Source organism: Vidua chalybeata, chromosome 14 (genome assembly GCF_026979565.1).
Source record: "Vidua chalybeata isolate OUT-0048 chromosome 14, bVidCha1 merged haplotype, whole genome shotgun sequence".
Taxonomy (NCBI): domain Eukaryota; kingdom Metazoa; phylum Chordata; class Aves; order Passeriformes; family Viduidae; genus Vidua; species Vidua chalybeata.
This window is the reverse complement of record NC_071543.1, coordinates 843,311-866,436: the sequence shown is the minus strand read 5'-3', so window position 1 is coordinate 866,436 and position 23,126 is coordinate 843,311. Positions and strand designations below refer to the sequence as shown.

At 40.9% G+C, this 23,126-nt stretch overlaps 1 protein-coding gene across 6 annotated transcripts; it reads right to left on the bottom strand.

Annotated features, from left to right (window-relative positions):
• Positions 1–161: 161 nt before the first annotated feature.
• On the bottom strand, positions 162–23,060 carry OGT (O-linked N-acetylglucosamine (GlcNAc) transferase). Of its 6 annotated transcripts, none has more exons than XM_053955618.1 (22): positions 22,822–23,060; positions 19,048–19,228; positions 17,926–18,169; positions 16,327–16,395; positions 13,187–13,303; positions 11,782–11,861; positions 10,404–10,599; positions 10,023–10,163; positions 9,746–9,846; positions 9,400–9,553; positions 9,194–9,295; positions 8,775–8,954; positions 7,860–8,018; positions 7,143–7,232; positions 6,238–6,363; positions 5,643–5,813; positions 5,409–5,525; positions 5,162–5,329; positions 3,046–3,198; positions 2,097–2,349; positions 1,783–1,906; positions 162–1,220 (listed from the first exon to the last, which is right to left on the bottom strand). In XM_053955618.1, exons 1-22 carry the CDS (start codon positions 22,856–22,858, stop codon positions 1,046–1,048), a joined length of 3,138 nt encoding a protein of 1,045 aa, XP_053811593.1. In that variant the 5' UTR covers positions 22,859–23,060; the 3' UTR covers positions 162–1,045. The 6 variants fall into 6 exon arrangements, with proteins under 6 accessions (XP_053811593.1, XP_053811594.1, XP_053811595.1 ...); XM_053955619.1 differs by having other exon boundaries at positions 19,048–19,198; XM_053955620.1 differs by lacking the exon at positions 22,822–23,060 and adding an exon at positions 22,366–22,387.
• Positions 23,061–23,126: the final 66 nt, after the last annotated feature.

Here is a 23,126-nt window from a genome sequence, read left to right as displayed (position 1 = left end):
TTCCGGCGCGCCGCGCATGCGCCGCAGCCCGCCCGCCCCGCGGCGCGGCGATCCCGCTCGGTCCTACCGAGAGCACCGCGCCACTCCAAACGTTCCGCGAAGGAAGAGGAAAGGCCAGCAAGGTTTTCGTTCTGACAGCAGCACAAAACGTGACACACCGGTCAAATCGGTCAAACTGGCAAACCAAAGCTTTATTTTATTTTTTTTTTTAAAGTCTTTGCTACAGTACCTAGGACTGCACCCCTATACATAATTAACAATCATTCCTGAAAGATCTGTATTTGGCACCAGTTTGTGTTCACCTCAAACACTCGTGGGAAGGATTCATTTCAAATCAAATTTGGTTTTTTAACAGAATAGGAGCTGCCATCATGAAGCCAATTAGCTGAGTTATTGGAGAAGCTTCAAAAACAAAACGAAACAAAAAAACAGAAGTCCTTATCTTAACCAACACATTACAGAGAGAGCTCCGAAACAGAGGTCAAACATTAAAAGGCTGATATAGGCTCCAGTGGTTTATAAAACCTATAAAAAAAGACTACACCAGCACATACGCCCTTTCAGTCCACGCGGTTTAGAAGTTAACACGGGGAGCAACTCGCTAGCTGAAAATCTTGTCATGGGAGAACCACATATAGACCAAGAGGAGTACTCGAAATCAAACGCTAAAACGCTCCAATTCCCAATCCACATAAAAGGAGAGAGGTTTGTGGGAAGATTAAATCAATCCATTATATAAACTGGTTGGGCAGTTCAAACTTCCCCCTGAAACCACTTTGCCACTCATACACACAGGCTCACATGTACACGGCTCAATCCCATTCAAATTCCTCATGGAATAAAAGGATCCCGGGCTCTTTTGAGTCTTTCCCTATCATGCAAGAAATAAGTCTGGCTGTGCTTTAATCACCATCATGTATTACTTCAGCCACAGAGTACCAGGCAGACTAAGTAGAAATGCACAGTTTTTAGCTCATCATCTCTGCACAAGTGCTGGAGAGGCTCAGTTGCTGGAGAGCTCCTGGTGGGCACAGCCAGTGTCTCTTCATGCAGACTCGCTGGCCTCCACGGGTTTGATCATGTGGTCGGGCTTGTTGCCCGCAGCGTAGTGATCCCACATCTGGAGGTACAGCCGCTCCAGGTCCATCGTGTACTGCTTCGTGTTGAACAGCGGGCTGGATATCCTCTGCTTCCAGACTTTGCCACGGATTTTTTTCAGGCTACAAAAGAGAGGTAAAGCAGTCATGAGACCTTTTAAACAACACATCGTACTGTTTACCTTTGAAACCTGCTGTTTTCAGCTAACCCAGAACTGCTTGTACAACTGTTTCCAAAACAACTGCTCCCCCACCTCCACCAAATTCCTGTCCTATCTCCTCTCATTTCTGATACAGACCAGCACAACCAGCACAAAATCAGAAGAGCTGCAACATTAACTTGCTGCATGATCCGTAGCGCAGTACCACTTCACAGCATGATTTTAATTTAAAGTGACAAACTGCTTAATCTTCCATTTAAAAAGAACAACATGTGAACCCTATTGCACTTTTGCACATAAGCAGTTTCTTCAGAATTGTTACTAAACTGGGAGTGCTGCTTAGTTACCATTAAAAGCAGAAGCTGATTCAACTGCAACGCAAGACACCTCTAGAAGAGGATTGCCCAGCTATTTTACATATAAAATATCTGCAGGATTAAAACTGCTTATGTCTCAGCGTTGTGCCCACATACAGTACTCTACATTCTTGATGTTCCCACATTACAGAGTCCAAGTTTGCTTACTATTCCAGGTCAGTTCCCAGTTTCACAGCAATATCCTCATACTCCTGTCTGCTTTTTGCAATGAGCTCAAGACAACCCAGGCAAGTGAGCTGTGAGGCAGCAACTCGTGAGGCAAGAGTCTCGCCTGAAGAAAATAAAAGGCAAATCAAAACCAGCAAAAACAACCAGGAATTAGCTTATCAAGTAACTTATCACACACTGGGAGTTACTTTCCTTCTGTCTCTACAAAAGGCACAGACTGACGTGCTCGCTGTTACTAAAAAATTACTAATATTCCAACCCATGTATTCAGTGTAGGTTCCCCCCTGCATTACCTGGCATAGTGACCATTGGAGTCCCAGCCCAGAGCACATCCATGCCAGTTGTGTGCCCATTGCAAAGGGGAGTGTCCAGACAAACATCAGCCAACTGCCCTCTCCTCACATGCTCTTCTTTGGGGGCAACAGGTGAAAAGATGATTCTGTTTTGGGCAAGACCCAAGTTTTGTGCGTACTGCTGGATATTGGGCTCTCCCACGGCTGGGAAACGTAGCAGCCACAGCACACTGTTGGGAACTCTTTTTAAGATCTGTAACAAAAATAAGAAAATACAGGAAGTTCAGAGAGGAACATTTACTTTTCTGAACAATAAATTGCCACACACTAAAATGAAGTGGAATGCATCATCATTCAGTAGTTTGAGGTACAGAGCAGAAATTAAAGAGAATCATCATTATGAACAAGATCACTGGGATTGCATTTCTGATCCCACTGAAAGAGACAGCAACTCTGAGCAACAGTGTACAGAGCAGTTCCTTAAGAGAGTAAATATTGAAATTTATTATCTCAGTTATGTATAGGCACATACTATGGAATATAAAAATAAAAATTACCCCCAAGTAGCTCTCAGTAATACACTGTAAGCTAGAACCTGATACAAATGCTCTCCACTCAGATTTATTGATGTACCAACTGCCAAGGCCAGTTATAAATCAATTGCAGAGACTAAGGAAATCCAAAATTATTTCACAATGGAGAACCAGCATACTTAAGCCATCCCAAACATAAATTTTCACTGGCTAGATACACAGATATAATTTGAAATACATCTAAAACCCTCTGTATGCTACTAACACTAAGCCCAGCAACAAGAGCACTTTAAGGATTCAAATGGCTCAAGGTCAATGTTTTCCACAGAGAAGTTAACTTGCATGAAGTTTCTGCTAACCTGAACAGCTTTGCCAGAAGTCTGACCTTAGATTTCCTACTGGATAGAGATACTCACATTAGCCCACATCTGCAAGGTGGAAGGATCAATCTTATAGAGCTGATTGAAGTTACAGTACACAACAGCATCCTCTGGTAAGCCGTACTGAGAACGGGTAGTAACAATTATAGTCCGTGGAACTTCTTCACCAGTTGCTGCTTTGTTGTTTATCTAAAAGAAAAAGAAAAAAAAAAGCTATTGAAACACTAAAACTGCAGGAAACAAGACAATGCCCTGTGGAACTGTCCTGAGACACATCTGTTAGCATAACAAATTACTGTAAGCACATCTTTGGTTTTATGATACAAAACAAAATTGTCTACTTACCCCCATCAAGAATTTAACTGGTATGTGTACACGCTTGTGGATGCCACAATGTTGCAACCACCAAGGCAAAAAACACTGGGCATTTTCATGCCCTTCCTATATCTCCCCGAAATTCCAAGTAACTGGAATAATTGGAAAGAAGAATCATATAAAGAGGCATTACAAATGGAATCCTATCCTCCTTAAGGTCACGTAATTTCCTTGAGACCAAAAATGAAATTAAAACTGAAAGACAGAATAAAAAGGTATTTAGAAAGCAAAGGTGGGGTTTGGTTTGTTTGGATTTTTGTGGTCTATTTTTGGGTGGGTTTTTTGTGTGTGCTTTTTCTCTTTTTAAGATAGAACACAGTAAGCACAGAACAGATAATCAATAGATGCAGACTTGTATGTAACTGATAAGACTGTAAGGAACCAGTTGACAAGGAAAATAATGAAAATGCTGAAAATTAGAAGAGTTAATGACAAACTTTTTAAAAAAGGGATTTTACAGCCTTCACAAAGAATTGGAATACGCTAATAAAAAGCAGCAGAGGATGAAGTTGGAATAATCAAGTTGCCATGCAAAAGTCTTGAGGATTAGTAAAATGGAAGCAGGATTTTACTTTTTTTTATGACATGCAATGATGAGATCAAAACCAGATACACAGAGAGGGCAACACAGCTACTTACAGCCTTTTTCCTTATATATGTATGTATTTTTACATACACATATATTTAAAATTTAGACAGTGGCATTGCAGCCAGCCACTGATGACACACTTGATGTGAATGACAATGACTCTCTGTCACTGTCAGAAGATGCACAGGAGCTCAACAGAAGTTGGTAAATAAGCTACTTATTCAGGTCACTGAGACCCCAAAGAAAACAATGCTCAGTTCTTGTTGACCAATGCCCAAAAGTAGCTGATCTCAGCACAAAGAAGTGCTATATTCATGTCACTGAAAGACAGAAATCCTCTTTTAGAAGTGCACAGACAGAGCTGAGTCTTTCATCTCAGTGGTGGAGTGTTAAGACGAATTCTCTATGATTCTCAGATGACAACTTCAGAAAAAAATTGCTAACAGCCTTACTGACCTAACTAAAATTATTACCAACTCAAAGAAAAGTCTCAGTTGTGAAGAAAATAACTCAAACCAAGGTATGAGATTACTAACAGAGCAGTGGTAATAAAAGGTATCAAAATCATGTAAAAGAGGTTCCCGAGGGACTGCAAACTGAATAAAATTCACAAGATAACAAGCTATGTTAATGTCAGAATATGGCATTTCTAAAAGGGAAAAACTGTTCTGCAGTGGAAGAAGAGTTAAACAACACCAGTAATTGTCACTAAAATCCCATGAACTGTTAAGCAATGAGAGGTGGTAACATAGTGCAAAATTCTGAAAGATATAAGAAGATGAATAAATGTTGTTGAAATACAGTGGAATAACTTTATTCTATTACTCAGCATTTTTTTTTTCTAACAGAAAAACACAACTGACACTGAGTAACAAGTCACAAATCTTGGTAGGCTGCAGGCAATAAGGAAATCTTGCCTTCAAATTCAGAACAAGCAAATATCTCCTTTATGCAGTAAGAAAGAATTTCTTTGGACTTTAGATACCTCTAGATACAATTCCTCTATCTTTGGGGGGGAAGATCATCTTCCAGTACATCTGTGGCTTATAATGAGCTTCCTTCAGTTTGACAACTAAAGGAATCAACATGACAGAAAACACATTTGCTTGGAGGTTCTTCTTCATTGTTATGTTAAAACATACACATATAATGTCAACAGGAAGAGAACAGGATCCTGAAGTGCCTCACCTGAGTAGTTGCTAAGCCATTACTGATGTTGAAGCCATTGATAGTAATCTGAATTTGCCCACGATTTATCATCTCGATCACAGCCTCTGCAATGGTGTTCATAGGGATCACTGGCATGCTGAGGGCGGCATTGCCATCGGCGTTGTCACAACTGTCAGGACACTTCATCTGAGAGAAATCACACAAGGATCAGAGGGAGTACTACCTGCAGAGCCCAGGACTGTACACCCACAAGAGTCGTTCTCACCTTAACAATCTTGACATCAGGAAGGCTGTCAAGGAATGCCTTCAAGTCAATGCCATTCAAAACAATCCTGTTATCATAAATATGACCGTTGGACTTAAAATCAATGACTGCCTTTTTCTGTCAAAAAAAAAGATTTCAAGAGGTTACAAGATCCCTTAGCAATACTATACCAAGTGCCATTTCATAAAGACACGTGGAAAACACCTAATTTTCCTGCTCTATTTTCCAACGTACCTTCAGATGGGGGAACATGTTGGCGTGGTCTCCAATAAAGAAAGTGTTTGGCATGTAAGCTAATTTCTCTGAATACTGCTCAGCCACCTCAACTGGTGAAGTTTCTTTATCTGTGATGATATAATCCATGAACAATGCCCCACTGGTTCCAGGATACCCTAGCCACATTGCCTAAAAAACAAGCAAGCAAGGCTTCAGTTCCATGGGCATTGCAAAAATAAAGGCAGTTAAAATCAATGAATTTTAAGTTACATTTGCCACATACAGGTTGAAGTTCCTTTTTCTGCTTTACCAATTGAAGAGCAACCCTTAACTCCGAACTTTCCATACCAAGACAGTGAACAGCTCAAATGCTCTAAAACTGATCTCTCAAGCAGACTTTCCCCACAATGTGCAGCTTGAAGCCAGAACACCAACCACCAGTGATTACAGCTTCTCTCACCTGAGACAACTCCTGTAGTCTAGAATGACTCTGATTAGGGTTCCTCTCATTCTCTTTCCATAGGCATTTTAGAAAATCCTTAAGTCAAAAAATCCCCCCCAAAAAAACTCTGACATTGATTCTGGCTTACTAAGAGCCCTGTAACTTAGTTACCTGAATAGGTGCTGGTCTCAGGGCAAACAATTCATTTCGGGCTCCTTTGGTGTAGCCGTTCATATTAATGAGAATGTGAATCCCATCCTGATGGATGCGGTCTGCTGCTTTTCCATTACATGGTATCTAAGAGGAAATAAATAAATAAAGAGATAAACACACGCTCTTTTTGTTTTCAGTCTTCCAGCAATAAATGTGGTCAGTCATCAGTGTAACAATGGACAGATGCCAACTGCATAATTTAATTTAAGCGAGATTTAAATCTTGTTATTCCTGGTTTTACAGAAGCGTAAATCCTCAATGCAGCAGTAAAGCTGAGTAGCAGTAAAAAAAAAAAAAAAAAAGCTAAAGGCTAGAAACTGAGGTTATATAAACCAGAACACCCTCCCCCACACCCACTCCTCAAAGGTGGAGTAATTAATTAGTAATTTAAAATTAGTAATTAAAGCTCACATAGGGCAAGTGGCACATTCACAAACTAAGGTAGTACAGAAGATCAAAATCAAGATCAAGAATAAGCCCGTTAACTACTCTACAAGGTTTTGCCTTGACTGCTGTGTATACTGAAATCCTGGTCAGTTTTCACACTGAATCTAATGCAAGCTTAAACCTATTTGCAGTTGTGACATCTTGACTTCTCCACTCCAATATGACTTATCTTGAGACCTAATATGAGAGTTATTAAATATCGATAATGTTACTTTTTAATAATCAGAGGTCACAAGATAACCACCACATCCCAGATAGGGCATAACGCCAATACATCTACAAATTTCAAATTCTCAAGACTAACATCAGCCTAATTCAAGAAATAATTTCGACTAAGAAATTTCAAACTAGAGATTCATCTCTTTATTTAGAAAAATTGAGGTTTGCTAAAAGGTCAATGCATGAAACAAGCTCACCTGAGATAAGTCAATGAAATGATTTGCTTCAGCCATCACTTTTACACGGAAGTTTGTCCCATCATCAGGACTCAGGGCATAACAGAATACCTAAAATATGAGGCACCAAAAATTGAGTACCTTTAACAACTTGTCCATAAAATAACTGTGCTATATTGTGATATTAAATTACATCTTGTTTCACACAAATCATATTTATTTACATGGCATTTACCAGTTGAGAAAGAAGTCAAGAAAGAGGCACTGGCCCATTTTTTGACACATTTGAACCAGGCCTAGTTCTGGTGCCAGAGTATGGCACTGCATCCTGCACAGACATATATATCCAATGTTCTCATCAGTGCAAGGCAAAGTAACCTTAACAGACAGATCTGCATAAGAATTAGATCTCTAAGAATGCCTCCAAGTCACCTCTGACTTTGTAATTAGTGAGAATCATAACTATGAATCAGGTTAAATAGAAGAGCTAAGCCTCAGGGAAGCTTTTTAACAGTGACTGGTTCTCCCAAGCAGGAAACCACAAGTGGATCTGAAAACAGCAGTTCATATTGGTAAAGGAGGATGACTTGGGCTGAAGAACTCTTGAACCCATAAAAAAACAAACCCAAGAAGCAAAAATTTGCTCTTTCCTCATTTAATTGCTTGCACCAAGGGAAAAAAAAAACCTACCACTTACAGGCATATTTAAAGCTTTAAGCATGCCATATTTATTTTTACCTCAAATTTGTCTGGGTTATGCATGCCTGGAATTGACTGCATTAGGTGTGAGGTTGGATGGTTTCCAAAATCAGAGCTCACATAGCCAATACGAAGTCGACTTTCACTGGCCTTCAAATCCTTGGGATGCTCATATGGTGGCTTGTGAAGAACATTAATCTGCCAAGAAAACACTCAAGTGCTTACAATCTCAGGAACTAAAATCTAAACAAAGGGACAAAACCCGCCTAGGAGTTTGCAGAGTTAACCTTATCCCACATTCAAGCAAGCAATCATGGACATCTGCTGTTCCAAACCTGTATTCTACGTATTCCACTGGAGCCAAGTGCACTGCCCACACGCTGTGTCACAAGATGTGATGTCTCTGCTCTCAGACAAATACAGACATCACTACCACATTTCTGCTTTTTTAACAGTTTCAGTAGTCCACCCCGATTATTAAATATCCTGATACCACCCCATGACCCTCAGAAGTTCTCAAACCACAAGCCACTGGTAACCAGAACAGCATTGCTGTAAGGCACCGAAGCATTTGTTCTGTTCTTTGCTCTCCATCTTGCCCAGGCATCAGCTTGTAACCACTATCCCTGACAGGATTATCAGGCTACTCAAGACAAGTCACTTTGACAAAGTGTTATCTTCCACTAGTTAAATGGACCCCTCCCACCAGCTGACAGCACATTTTCAATTATAAATGGCAACCTGCACAAGTTCACAAAGCGCTCACAAGCACTCAAAACTCACAAGCACTAACAGCTATGAACATTACATCCCACCTCTTCACATGTCAGTGACTCAGAAAGCTTACAAAGGCCAATACTGACAAATCTGACTATTAGATTTTGAGTGGGAACAGGCAAAGCCTCAAAGAACTTCAATCAACAATCAACAACTGGCCTGTATAGAACTGCCTACCTTGTCCAAACAGAGATTTCCATGTCTCTCAGCAATAGCCTTCCTAAAACTGTGAGAAAGGGGATACAGCATGCTATGATGTGGGTGTACAGAAGGCAGTCTGTTTTTCTCCAGCTGATCAGCTACAATGCTAACCAGCTTCTTCATTCTTTCATCATAGTCTGTCCAGTCACAGACAATCTACAAAAAAAGGAAAAACAAAGATTAGGACAACAGCTTCATTTTGCCTGTATCAGAAATTTCAGAGGTTGAGATTAATGTTTCTTCCAAAAATGGAAGTGAGAACTTCTGTAATTACTGTTGACAACTGTATAATCTTATCTCCTGATTCAAGACTGAGGTCTAACTCTTTGCATTTAAATCAGTAATCTCCTGCAGAGGAATTCTAAGAATCACAATCAAAGCCTCATCTTCCTCACCTGCAAACAGTGGGCCAAGTTGCAATAGGCATCTGGGAAATCAGGTTTCAGTTTCAGAGCAGTACGGTAAGAGGCAATGGCTTCTGGTATATTCCCTGAATCCTGTGAAAATACAGAAATGAATCAGCAGGTAAAAATATCCTCAGAGTAACTACTCACAGTGCCCTGCCACACTCTGCTAAGAGTGAATCATTGACATGTGCTACCTTGTGAATCGAGGCCAGGTTGCTGTGGGCATCAGCAAAAGCTGGGTTTATCTGAATGGCACGGGTGTAGCACTGCAGAGCTCCTTGAACATCCTGCATCTCCTTCAAAGTGTTTCCCATATTAGAATAAGCATCTGCAAATGTGGGACTGATTCTGAAAAAGAAAGATAATATGTCATGAACAAGAAAAGCTCCTCCTCCAACAAGAAAACATGCTCATACCCAGACTTTTCTATTTGACGAGCAACTATGGAAATTACAACACATGACTAAGCCACTTTCTGCACAAATCTAGGCACTTTCCCATTAGGAGAGGCTGGGACTCTTACAGGGAGTATCCATTTACCTAATAGCCTCTTTGTAATGCATCAGAGCTTCCTGTAACTTTCCCTGCTGTTGCAGAACACTTGCTAAGTTTGAATGCGCTGCAGCAAACTCTGGAAACACCTGGAAGAAAAAGAAGTTGACTCTGTCTCAAACATCACAAGCAGACCACAGCAAAAATTGCATTTATTATTCTATTTTCTTTTTTTTTTTTTTTTAGAGAGAGGGGAAAAAACCTCTGTCCTATGATGCATTCCCAACTTGAAGCACCCACCTCTCCCCCTCACACTCAACTGTACCTCAAGAGCCTTCCGATAAAGACGGACGGCTTCCTCAATATTGCCCTGCTCCCGCTTGATGTTTGCCAGATTGTTGAGTGAGTCTGCATGAGTGGGACAAAGTCGAAGGGCTGTGTTGTAGCATTCTTCTGCTTCTACCACCTTCAAAAAAAGGGGCACTGTTAATATTGTAACATTAATTGTAAAAACACTGTTTATGAGAAGTCATTATACAATCACTTTTAAAAGGTTCAAGATGGAGATTTCCTGAATTATTCTTCCTTTTAAGTGACGTTAACATCCATCTTAACAACTTGCTCAACAACTTAACAAACTGGTGACAGCTGGTGTCTATTAAAAAAGCATTCACTGTAATTTTAAGAAGAAAGAAGTGCTCCTTACGCTGCCTTTCTCCTTCAAGGCATTGGCCAAGTTGCAGTAGGCATCAGGGAAGTGGGGCTGGAGCTCAATGGCCCTCCTGTAGGTGTCTATGGCCAGGTCTATCAGGCCCTGCTCATAGTACACACAGGCAAGGTTGCCGTGCACAACTGCGTGGTTTGGGCTCAAACTCAAGGCTCGCAGGTAAGCTGCCACAGCTCTGTAACAAAATAAGGGAAAAAAAGAAGGTGGTAAGCAATTATCCAGAAAGCAGAAATTATTTACCTGTACAGTGTATAGTGAACAACATTAAGTCTTCTGGAAAACAAGGAAACCTTTCAGCTACTTTTTTTAAACACTTGTCATTACTAGGAAAAAAACCCTTTTTTGTCCTTACCCCATTTTTTGCCAGTGTATTATTCAATTTTAACAAGATAAACAGTACCACATTACATCTTTATTCTCTCCACTAACCTACCATTAGTTACTTAAATAATCACGTTGTTCAAAAGTGAAATCTTTAATTATGTGCTCCTATAGCACTAGCTAAATGGCTGATGGATTCAAATCCAATTTCTAGGAAAACCATAACAATATACATAAGCAAATCTTTAAAAGGTGATGCAAAATTACGGAAAAACATGCCTCTCTTTGGTCCACTAATTCATGGTTAAATCAGACATCACTGCATCATTTAGACTGTGTGCAGTGCAGATAATTAACCTGTTCCCTGCAAGCTTTTATTAAATTTGGGGCCACAAACCACAGCTATCAGAAATTAAAAACCAATTAACAGATGCAATATGCTACATTGCACATAAACAACACAGCCTGGATCTTTTCCCAGAAAGAGAAGATTCATGTATCAGATCAGAAGTCTCAGAACAGGTTAGTTCAACAACACACCAACACTACTGCAACCCAAGGCAATAACATGAGGCAGACATGTCAGAAATACAGAATATTCCATCAGATGTTCAGCTGAATTCCAGCATTCCAGCTTGTCTCACACAGAAGGGAAATTTTAGAAGAGACACACTAGCAAATTATGTTATGAATCACATAAAGAAAAAAGAGAAATTTAGCATTCAGGTCTTTCTTGTGCATCTTATTTTCACCCTCTCTAGCCTTAATTTCAAATCTATTTTCATCAGAAACTCTCGGTTTTGACAATGCATTAAGTATAAGAAAGCAACAAGAAAGAACACATATCACTGGAATTTTTAATTTTTATTTAGATAAACCAGTAGCCTGGTCTGTCTGCACTTCAAAGACATTTGTTTGCTAAGCTTAGAGTTGAAGTCTTTGCTACCCCTGTCCATAGACACTTTACAGAAGGAACATAATCTGTATCTTGATATTTCTGACAAGCCACAGAGAGCAACAGTATTGATCTGCTTACCTGTCAAATATCCTTGCCTCCTTCAGAACATTTCCCAGATTGATATATGCATCCAAAAAATTTGGGTCAAGTGTTACAGCCTGAAAATATTTTCGAAGTAAAAGTTTTGAGCATTAAACACAAACATATTTTCTATGAAACTGAGTTGTTTGCTGCTTTTTAAAAATTTTATAAACATAACCTGTAAGCTTTTAAGACTTTATCAATAACCCAGTAAAGAAGGAAAACATATAAGCCAATCACAGAGCAAAGTTATTTATATGTAGAAATGACAGCATGTACTACCTTCAATTTTATTTGTTTGCTTACCCATTGAGTTGCAACTACTGCACAAGAAAGTGTTAAGCATTTACTTCACATTAGACTGATCATATATAACACTCCTGTCTATAGATGCTACGCTATCTCTAGCTTGTTTTTAGAGAAGAAACCATAAAACACCGTATCTGTATCCTTTATCTACTACAAAGTAAGACAAAATTTTAAAACTTTATCAGTGCAGGAAAACAGGCTGCTCACAAGAAGAAGGAAGCAGCAAATACATCATGTGTGCCAGGAAAACTGAGTAGCCATTTAACTAAAACATCTTTGCTCCCTTCAAAACTAATAAAATGCAAAAAATCACTTAAAACTGATGAGGTTACAGAAGCTGCAGTACAAAGCTTGTGTATTTGACAAGCCCCACTCTTAGAGTCTCATGGGAGCTATTAATTCCAAATTGAAATACTTCAGCTGTCACGAACTAGACACCGATCCAAAAAAAAAAAAAAAAAAAATCTTGAGCAGCTAGACTTTTTTCTGTAGATTTAAAGCCATGAAGTTCAGGAAGAAACTGTTGCCACAAGCTTTAGGGCACTCTAGAAACTTCAGAGATGAGGACAAAATTAATTATGATACCAATTAGACACTAATTGGAAGGTCTCAGACAACTACTTAATGACACTAATCTAGAGAAATCCGAACAGTAGTGAAAAATAACCCTGGAGAAGATGAATTAATGTGTCACTTAAAACTGCTCTTCTCAGTTACTCAAAGGACACTAATACCTGAACCAAAAATCACAATGCAAAATGATTTAAGCACCAAGTTGATCCTTTCTCTCACACACAAAACATTACAAGCAAATAAGATTTTTTTAAAAATTAGCCCGGGAAAGGGCTGAAGAACAATTTAATTAATTTTCTCATATTTGACATGTGTGAAGTCCTAGGGGGGTTCTAAGTGTCTCTCTCTAGTAGCATAGAGATAGTTTGAAACATCAGCAAGTATAAAAAAAAATTACCATGAGCTGTTAACTAACAGGATCATACAAAGTTCTCCACTACTGAAATATTTATCACCTGCAAGCATACAACTGCATGTACATATAAATCTAGCAGTGAAGCTGACTCCCTTAGGTAGTTACCTTTTCAAAGTGATGGATTGCAAGCCAAATTTCTCCTTGGGCATTGAAAACACAGCCAAGATTACTCCAAGCCACTGCAAAGTTTGGTTGAGTCTCAATTGCTTTTAAGTAACAGGCCTTGGAATAGTTAAAGAAGAGAGATACAAGGGAAGGGGAATATTTGTAAAAAGAAAAAAAATGAGAAAAAATAATTGTTAGTATGCCTTCTCTAACCAGCCAAAAGTGACCCTGCAGTATAGGCTAGCTTGCGCCAAAACTAATGCGCTGCAAACTGTTGTTGATCCTGCGCCAGCGCAAACCAAAACCCAGGTGCAAGCCCACCATTTTTCAGTTATGCTGGTAACAGATTAACATTCCTTCCGACACCAGATTGCCACAGAAATCATCTTAGAAACAATTCAAGTAGTTCACCAGAACATCTGCTGCCTTTAAGTGTGTAAAAATAAAAAAAAATTACCATGTAAAAACAACTTCACTCTGAAACAAAATTTTCTAATATTCTAAATCAGATAGAAATTACTTAAAAAAAAAAAAGCAAAAAAAAAAAAAAAAAATCCCTACTGAAAAAGATAAAGCCATTCCTCAGCTTAAAGTGTGCTTGTCAAATGAGATGGCACATCCCATCCATATCTTGTTTCCCAGTTTCTTCAAATACAATTCAACCTCTCCTGCAGCTTCAAAACCTCAAATGACAGGATTGCATGAAGGTTTAGGTCCCTGTAATGCAAGCGCAAGAAATCGCTGCGCATCCTACCCAGCACGGCGCCACGCTATCGCTGCGAACTGCTTGGCTCTAGTGATTGCCCCAAGGTGCAGTGAACAGCCAACCAGAATCATTAATCTACCAGACAGGCCCACACAAAACTCGCTTGTTAAATTTGATGTCTGGACTCCGTAAATGCGTTACAACCCAATTTTGTCCAAAAGGCTGCAGCCTGGAGCTCGGGCAGTCGCCCGATCAGAGATTAATCATCGAGTCAACCGTTCACGGGGGCTTTAATCGCACGCAATGCGCGTTACCGCTGCGCAGCCTTTGCGCTACTGCAGGATCACAGCGCATCATCAGAAGAGCAGAACGCTGCAATCCAAACAAAGAAGAAAAAAGGAAAAAAATGAACAACTGGAAGAGTTAGAAGCTTTTACTATTAACTATCTCCAATTATTTCTTTAAAAAATATTTTAATTTACTTTTACTTTATTTCTTTGAAAGAATTTGTGGCTAATAGTATAAAATATTCTTACATTACTTGCTTGTAATTAAATATTTTAAGCTGTTTCTGAAGCCACAAGACAGAAGATTCAGGCATGGAGGCAAATGGTTTTGCTGTGGCAGTTACAAACCCGTTACCATATTTCTCATCATGTGACTTTTCGGTGCGTTCCTTGCTGGAAGAGGAGGAGGAGGTGTGTGTCTGCCCTAGATCCAGGCCTCGAGCTCCCTTCAGCGAGGCACCTTACGCATGGAATAGGAGGTTTCACCCACCTGAAACCTTCTAAATACAATATCAGTGGTGAAAAACCAAAAACAAGAGAGAAAATAAAACAAGATCATTAGTAAGAGTTCAACAAAGCAATTGCATTTTTTTGGATATGTCTTAACACATGGGAATGAGGATAATCATTGTCTGTAACAAGGGAGACATGCAGAAGGGAGAGGGTTAATCGGGCAATTGCATACAGCAGGGACTTTTTTTTTTTTTTTTTTGGAAGAAAGGCTCTGAAACATCTACAAAGAAATTAAATTTTAGTTCAAACTGTAAGGAATCTGCTGGCTTGATCTTTCAAATGGACTGATAACCAAAGAAACACATTGCAATTTATTCAAGATGTTTTTTCCTCGTTTATTAAGTTCTCACAAAACGGAATAACACTTTCAAACTAGGTGTCTCCAGAGCTCTGAAACAAAGAAGTCAGCAACCTAAGGCAGGCGCAGTGTCTTGGCCTATACCAGTCACACTAAAGCTGCAGTGAAGTGCAATTCGTGTTAGCTGTCCGCTTGGTGGGCTGAGAACCAAGTGTCTCAAGGACTGTTCAATTCTGAATGCTGCTACACAATGGTTTCAACCTGGATCCGACCAAATCAATCCGGCTACCCTAGGGTGGTACACGCATCCAAGTTGTTAATGAGAAACAAAGCAATATTGAATTTTGAACCCGCAGTCCCCACTAGCCCACAAAGATCCCCGCCCTCCCCAAATGGTGCTGCAGCCAAACAGACAGCTACGCTGTTCATACACTCCACTTCTGAGCATGCGCGTGGGGCTTGGAGCGACAGCCGTGGAGCCCAGAGTGGCTCTGATTTCTCCACACTCCTCACCCCTGCAGCGCGGACGCGCAAGGTGGCTTGTAACAAGACAATTTCTTTCTGCAATCCAAATTTTAACGTGCCAAGAATTTTAAACTCATCTTGGTGTTCAAATTCGCAGTTTAGGAAACGCACGACTGCTAGAAGCCACCTTTCCACTACAGCAAGTTTTCTTTTGATCAGTTCATTTACCAAACAAACCAGCTTTGTCCTTCCAATTTCTTTATTTTGGGGGAGGGGAGAGGGAAGACATGAAGAAAAGATATTGGGGGATGGGGGTGGGGGGTGGTATGTGTCGCATACTGCAGCTATTATTTACTAGCCTTTCTTCCACTATCAAGGGAAGGGAAAAGTTAAAAGAATAAAAATCTTTAAAAGCCAATATTACAAGGTAACAGTTGGATAAGTTTCTTCTCCACTTACAAGCCACAAAGGACTTTAGAAGAGCAGCCTTTTCAATAGCACCTGCATCGTACAGGGATCTCGAGCTAACCACAGGCTCTCTGCTTGGCACCAGCAGGCAAGCCTCAGATCTGAAGGATTGTTACTTATTTCCAGATGAAAGCATGATGGAGCCCCTGCCCAATACTTCAGAATGGTATCAGATAGTCTAGTTCAGCAGCAAGGCTTGGTAACTTTCCATTTCTTGACTTAAACCAACTTTTTAAACATGGACATGCCATATCTTGCCCTGCAACTACTCTGGGGTGTTTCAGTGCCTTCAGTTTTCAGAAGTTTCTCGGACTGTCTGTTGATCAACGCAGATTTGAAGACTTGGTGCAAAGTTCAAGTTTTCAAAACACTGATGTTTACATGTATTCTACCCAACACCTACCTTGGCTTCTTCCAAGCGACCCAGGGCTTTGAGCAGGTTCCCCAGGTCACTACGAACACAGTACAAGTCCTGAAAAATCAAAATCACACCATCAGCTTCAGGACTTCAGATTCCCCACAAGTCTTCACAGACAATTTGCAAGGAACAACCCGGTCCTCTAAAGCTTAATTTAGATTCTTAATAAAAACATCACAAATGTAAATTGTTTTTCTTGGCCTAAGATTAAAAACAACAGATAATCTGAGCAAATTTAGTACTGTAAAAGTACAACTGCAAAGAATTAAAAAGAAGTAGTACTTCATACAATTCCTACTATACAGAAATAAAAAACTGAAAACAAATGCCCCCCCAGCAGCCTAAGTCCTTTTGCCACATGTAAGCATTTCAAGCCCCCTTTTTTTTTTCCCAAGCCACAACACCAAACCTGTACTCTTAAGATACACCATTGCCACTATGGCTTTTAAATAGATATATCAAGTGATTTTGTTGCCTGTATCCCTAAAGAAGCTTTCCTTCCTGTTTTGCCCACTAAGCCATCCATTTCCAACAGCTTTACTACACGTTCTTGTTGTTTCATTTGTTTGAAATAAAAGCACAATGTGCAACAGAATTATCCAGCAGTAAAGACCTGAGAGAATATAGACATTTTGTCAACACTAATGAAAGGATTTACTAACCTAAACAAAACTCAACTCCTGCAAAAAAATCCCACCATCTCACATTATTCTAACCAATGCATCCACTAGTCACACCACTTGGCATATGAAGTTAGACAAGCTCACACTGGCTTAAGAACACAGTGAAATAAGGTTCTGAGCTCTTGCTGGACTGGGTTTGCTTTTGCTTTTCCTACAGAAAAAGGATTTATGTACATGGGACCAACGCTGCACTTGAAGTACTTTTTATCAAAATGTTTGACCAAAGAGCAAGCAAATAACTTTATCACACTGAGCAACACCATACAAATGTAACGAGCATGATGCAAAATAAACAAAGTTTACTAAAAATGTCAATTTGAAACAGTTACAACCAAAAATCCATACACCAGATCAATTAATCTTATAGGAGTCACTTATAGACAGTCAGTTTCAGCCTATAAAACCTAAACTGATGCTCCTGTAAACCAGTCCACAATGGAAATCTAACTCAGTCTACAGCAGAAATCTTACCAAGGCAACGCTCATCGCCACCAAATTTCTGACTTTGTGATAAAGTAATAACTGGTGATTTTCCAAGATCTCTCATTCAAGTCTAAGCATCAATTCCCTCACTGTACTACTAGCTTAAAGCGCATAAAGCTAAATTAATTGAAGCTTCTGCCTTCAGAAAAGAAAAACCAAACCATGCTTATCTTTTATCTAGAAAGTTAAGTATGTTACATATAGAGAAAAGCAACCAACCAGTAGCCCCTACTGCAATACACAACTTTTTGTGACAGAAGCCTCTCAAAGATCCTTCAAAATAGTATTAACTGCTTAATTAAGTTTATGGTATACAAGTTAGAAGGGTTATCTATTGTTCATTCTTTGAAAGCTGGCTACTTTTGTGTCCTAAGGCAGTAATAAAGAATGTACTTTTATAAAACAAAGCATTACTTACAGGATTGTACTGAAGGGCAGACACATATGCCTGTACTGCTCCTTCCATATCACCAGCAGCTACGAGTGCAGCAGCTAAATTAATATATCCATCAATGAAATCTGGTTTGAGGCGCAGTGCATGTCTGTAATGTTCAATTGCTTCCTGCAGCTGTCCACGCTCCTTGTACACATTGCCTAGATTTGAATAGGCTTCGGCCAACAGTGGATTCTGTTTGATTGCCAAAGTGCTGAAGTGAGCAGACCTGGAGAAAATAGATCAGTTAGCAAATAAGAAACCACAACCCAACAACCAACCAAAAAAAAAAAACCTCAAACAGACCCACCCTCGACATTCAGTGTTTGTCTGTTTGTCTAGTTACTCTAGTGAACATTCATGCTTAGGTGAGCCAAACATACAGCCAACAAATCTGGACTTACAGAGCTGTCCTGTATCTTTACGCCCCCACTTTAAACTCTGACCGCCCTGGTTCCCATTTTAGGTGGTCCTGAACAAAGACAGCTCTCATTTACAGTCACAGAAGGGTTCAAGTTGCCCAACCAAACCTGAGCTCAAATACACTCGGGAAAAACACCTCAGGAATCCCTCTTCCAACATCTGTATTTGTTAAGCAATAACAAATACACTTGATATTCTTTTCAAGAGGCAAAACATGACTTATATGTAAAATTCTGTTGTACCCCCACTCATTCTGTTTTCCCATATCTGAACCACTACGGCTTCAATCAGAAGACTACGTAAAACAAATCTAAGTCAAAAGTTCTTCCTTCACCAGCAAACATGAATTTACAGCTAGAACAAGTGAAATTCAAAATGCTAGAGGCACACATCAGGAACAAGCAAGCAGAAAGAACGTAGAAACAACTTTCAGATCACAAAACTCCTTTAACTGAACATGTTATGCAGGAAAGTCTTACAGCCTAAAGAAAAAAACCCCAAACCACAAACCCTTAGACTGTAGGTGGAATGAACATTACACATGTAAATCCTGCCAGTACACACCAATGTGGCTGATGTTCCAATGTTAATATGCACAATATTAAAATAACACAACAGTAATGGCAAGGCCTCCTGTTGTAAAGCTGGCAAGTCCAAGCAAAATTCCAGAGGGAAGAAGCCTACCTGTCCAGTCGGCGACACTGGAAGTGAATGGAGGACAGTAACAAAAGCACCCCAGTGTTATCAGGCTCCTGTCTCCAGAGCTGCATGCAGTGCCTCTCTGCTGCTTCAAAGTCTCCTGCCTGATACTCACGATGAGCCAACTCCGCTAACCCTTGGAAGGAAAGCATACGTTTCGTTGGTTCTGGAGAATCACCAAAACATTTAAAGGGGGAAAACAAAAAGTTAGATGATGGGAACAAAACAAAACCAAAACAAAATAATGAAAAAAAAAAATGTACACAACTAATGGATAAAAATGTTTGAAATTATATGAAACACTACAGCAGGTGACAGTTGGGACTCTAAGATCTTATCTGTACCAGTCCTTGACTCCATCAGCTAATAATAGCAAAAATGCAGACTGTAACGACTGTGAATATTTGCAAGTCAATAATTTTCCATTATTCTGAAAGAGACTCCTGTCATGATCTGATATTTTGGTTCCTAACAGTGAAGTGCTGCTAACAGAACAATGACTCTCCTCACTCCTCCCCACGACTGAAAATCCTAGTCTTTGCTACGTTAAAAAAAGTTCTAACAATTTAATAGGGCAATGAAGGACAGGAGACAAAGACTTTAATAAAGGACTTGAACAAAAGCAAGTTTTGCTGTGTGAATAGTGAAAGCTCTTTAAAAAAAGGCAAAAAAAGCAAAATGGGTAACATTCATTGAATCCTGCATACTCCTGTATTTGATCTGAGGAGTCAAAATCCCTTCATAGAAAAAAAATGGTCTTGGAACAACAATATCTGATGAGAGACAAACACACACTTCAATGATGATGCAACTGGCCTACAGGAGGAACCATTAAACAGAGAGGGTACGGGAAAGGAGTTACTGCTCCTGGAGGCTCAGCTGGAACAGCAGTGACAAAACTGTTTTAGTTTTTAATACCCAACTGCGTAGATCGAAATACTTAAATGAAACACCACCTGTTTTAGACAGAACAACCGGAAGTGAGAGAAGTAAGTAGAATTTCTTACAGAGTAATAAGCAAGTGCAACTTGGAAAAACCACAACCATTCATCATAGAAAGAAGTGCTGGCCTTCAAATTCTGCCTTTATACCAACAACTCTTACTATTAAAATGTTTGATTACTGCAAGTACCTCTCATTTTTCCTCCTGTACTCTGCAGCCCCTTAATTCCATTCATTAAACACTTTCCACCTCATCCTACAGCTTTAAAATTTGGAATCTAAATGAAACAGATAAACCTTCCCTAATACAAGAAAGCACCTCAACAGCTGAGCCTACATTTTTGTAGTGAGGTAGTACAAAAGTTCATGCTTTTGTGAGAACTTTAAAGATGGCCAAAATAATCATAAAGAGATTAGGTACATATTTACTACCTAGTGTTTATTTTATGAAGTTAGGATTGATGCAATTTATTTAAATTACTTTCAAATTTGGGGGTTTAGCACCAGTAGGTTTTAGTATAAGACTGCAAGTCCTGTATGATATAAGTACAGTATTTTTTCCAGATAGTGTATTGTCTCGGCCAGTGCTATAAACTGTTTCACAGTAAACTGGAACTACCACTGCCACTCTCTTTTCAGATAATTGACAAATTAGTAACCGAGTATCTTGATTCAGATTAGATTCCTGTTTTTCAAACCCTGAGTAAGGGCAAAGTGGACTTCAGGATCTGGTTAAACCTACTGGCAAAGATAAAAAGGTACAACCTTTATTCAACATGAGAATGTTGAACTGTGGCTGAAAACCACACCGCTTATAAATGGTGCTGACAGTAATACTGGAGCACCAGCAGGCTGTTCCTCACTTGGTCCCCGTGCTGCTAACAGGTTTTGCCCTTCTGTCGACTTCCGCTGATGGCACAGAGAAACCAAACAGAGGAACAGCATGTCTCATGAACTCAATTTCCTCTTCAAATACATTTCAATTGTTTTAGTAAATTTCAAAGAAAAAAAAAAAAAGAAGGAAAAAAAAAAAAAAGCACCCCAAAACATAACAACTCAGAAGTTTACACTTCAAGACTTACGACTGCAGGGAAAGAAGCTTTCAGTCATGAACGCAATGCTACATTTTGCCTACTTAAAGTAAAAAGTCAAACTGAAGTTGCAACTTCCAGGCCAAGAGAGCAGGCGGTGTAGATTTAACACCTAGGAAGGAGAACTACTAACAAAAGCAACAAAAGAAGAAACACTTGACACTTTCTTTCATTTATCAAGTGCCTCTGTTTACAAAACAAGCCAACCTTTGTCTCCAGAGATAAGGCAAATTCAGTGTAAAATTGCCAGTCATCTACCTCCAAGCATTTATTTTATAATCGATTGTGAAGAAGTTCACTGAAAAGCAGGAAGTGGACAGCCACATCACGAAGTCCAGAACAAGTGAAACTTTTAATGCAAAGTTGGCTGGAAGTTATGCAGTGCAAAATACCGTAAGACAGCCCATGAAAGGATCACTGAATCAACTAGTAAAGAAAATAACTGCAGTGAGAAGTCACAGCCAGGAAAATCCCTTTTCGTGTCTTGCATAAATTAATTTCTGTACTTCGGCTAATTTGTGCTGCATGCTTCGACTATGACCTTGGGAAAGTCTAGTACAGTGCTGTGACAATGACCTTCCCCGAGGCTTCTAGACAATACAAGCAAAACAAAAAGCTGCACAGAACCACCAGAAAGGCGCCCAAGGCCATTTTCCCCCCACAAATACCATCCTAGGCACTTGCAACACACTCCTGCTCAACCCTGCGTTCAGACACCGTCTCGTTCCAGACAGAAGCAGTGGTTCCCTCCAGCTGGGAGGTGCTGGAGAGCACAGGACTCCCTCCCAGCGTGCACGTGGCTCTTTTTACCCGCAGGGATCCAGGCTACAAGAGGATGCTGCAGCCTCGCTGACCACACACAGCTCTAGCTGAGAAAGTACTGCAGCACTTCTCCGTATCACTACCGTTTCTCTTTAGATCCCTATCTCCTGCACCGCTGTCCCGTCTCTTTCTCCAAAAAGCCTCCTTTTCCTTCTGCTTTTCCCAAGCATCATTTCAGCTCTTCCTACCGCTCTGATTACAGAAACCCCAAAAATCTGGGGGATAAAGCTGTGCTTATCCTTTCATCCTTTCAGTAAGCACCACACACTTCTTTCTCTTGCTCTACAGAGGAAGTCAGATTTTTCCTCCATTCCTCAAGTTCTGGATCTGCGAACTAAATTTAGGGCAGGATCCTTCCTTGATACAACACGCTATTTTACTGCTCAGAAAAGCGCTTTAGCGTTCGGCTATGCCACAGAATCACAGAACGGTTTGGGTTGGAATGGACCTTAAAGACAACCTCGTTCCAGCTCCACCGCCATGGGTAGGGACACCTTCCATTCGACCAGGCTGCTGGAAAAAGAAGTCCTGCCTAAGCGCAGCGAGCGATTCTGGGCAAACCAACACACATTTTGGGTCAGGCTTTTACCCTACTTCGCCCTCTAACGCAGTCACCTGACAGTCTGGTAAATATAGCAGCGAGCCCGCCGCACTCACACCTCCCGCGCCTCGCCGGCAGCGGCCCGGGGGCTGCCCACGGGCAGCGCCCACCGGAGCGCGCCCAGGACCGCGCTGGGGCCCGGACCGCGCAGACCCCACAGGGGCGGCGGGCACCCCCGCCCCGCCGGGTCTGGAAACTTCCGCCGGGCGCGGGCCCGGCGAGCGGCCCCGGGGGGCGAGGGCACGGCCCGGCCCCCGCTGTCCCCGACCAGCCCGTCCTCGGGAGCGCCGCAGCGCACGGTACCTGTGCTGTCCGCCACGTTCCCCACGGAGGTCGCCATCGGGACAGGGGCCGGGGAGGCTGTGGCGGCGACGGCAGAAGGTGCGCTCGGGCCGGGCCGAGCTGCCCGCTGTCGCGGCGCGCTGAGGCGGCGCTCCCGAAATGGCGGCGGCGGCCGTACCGAATGGCCGCGGCCGGAACTATCCCCGCGGAAAAGAGTCCGGGCGGCGCCGGGCGGCGCAGCCACACGGCGGGCGGAGGGAGCCGCCGGAATCGGAGCGTTATCGACGTACAGTTATCCTTCCGCGCGCAGCGCTGCGCCAACGGCG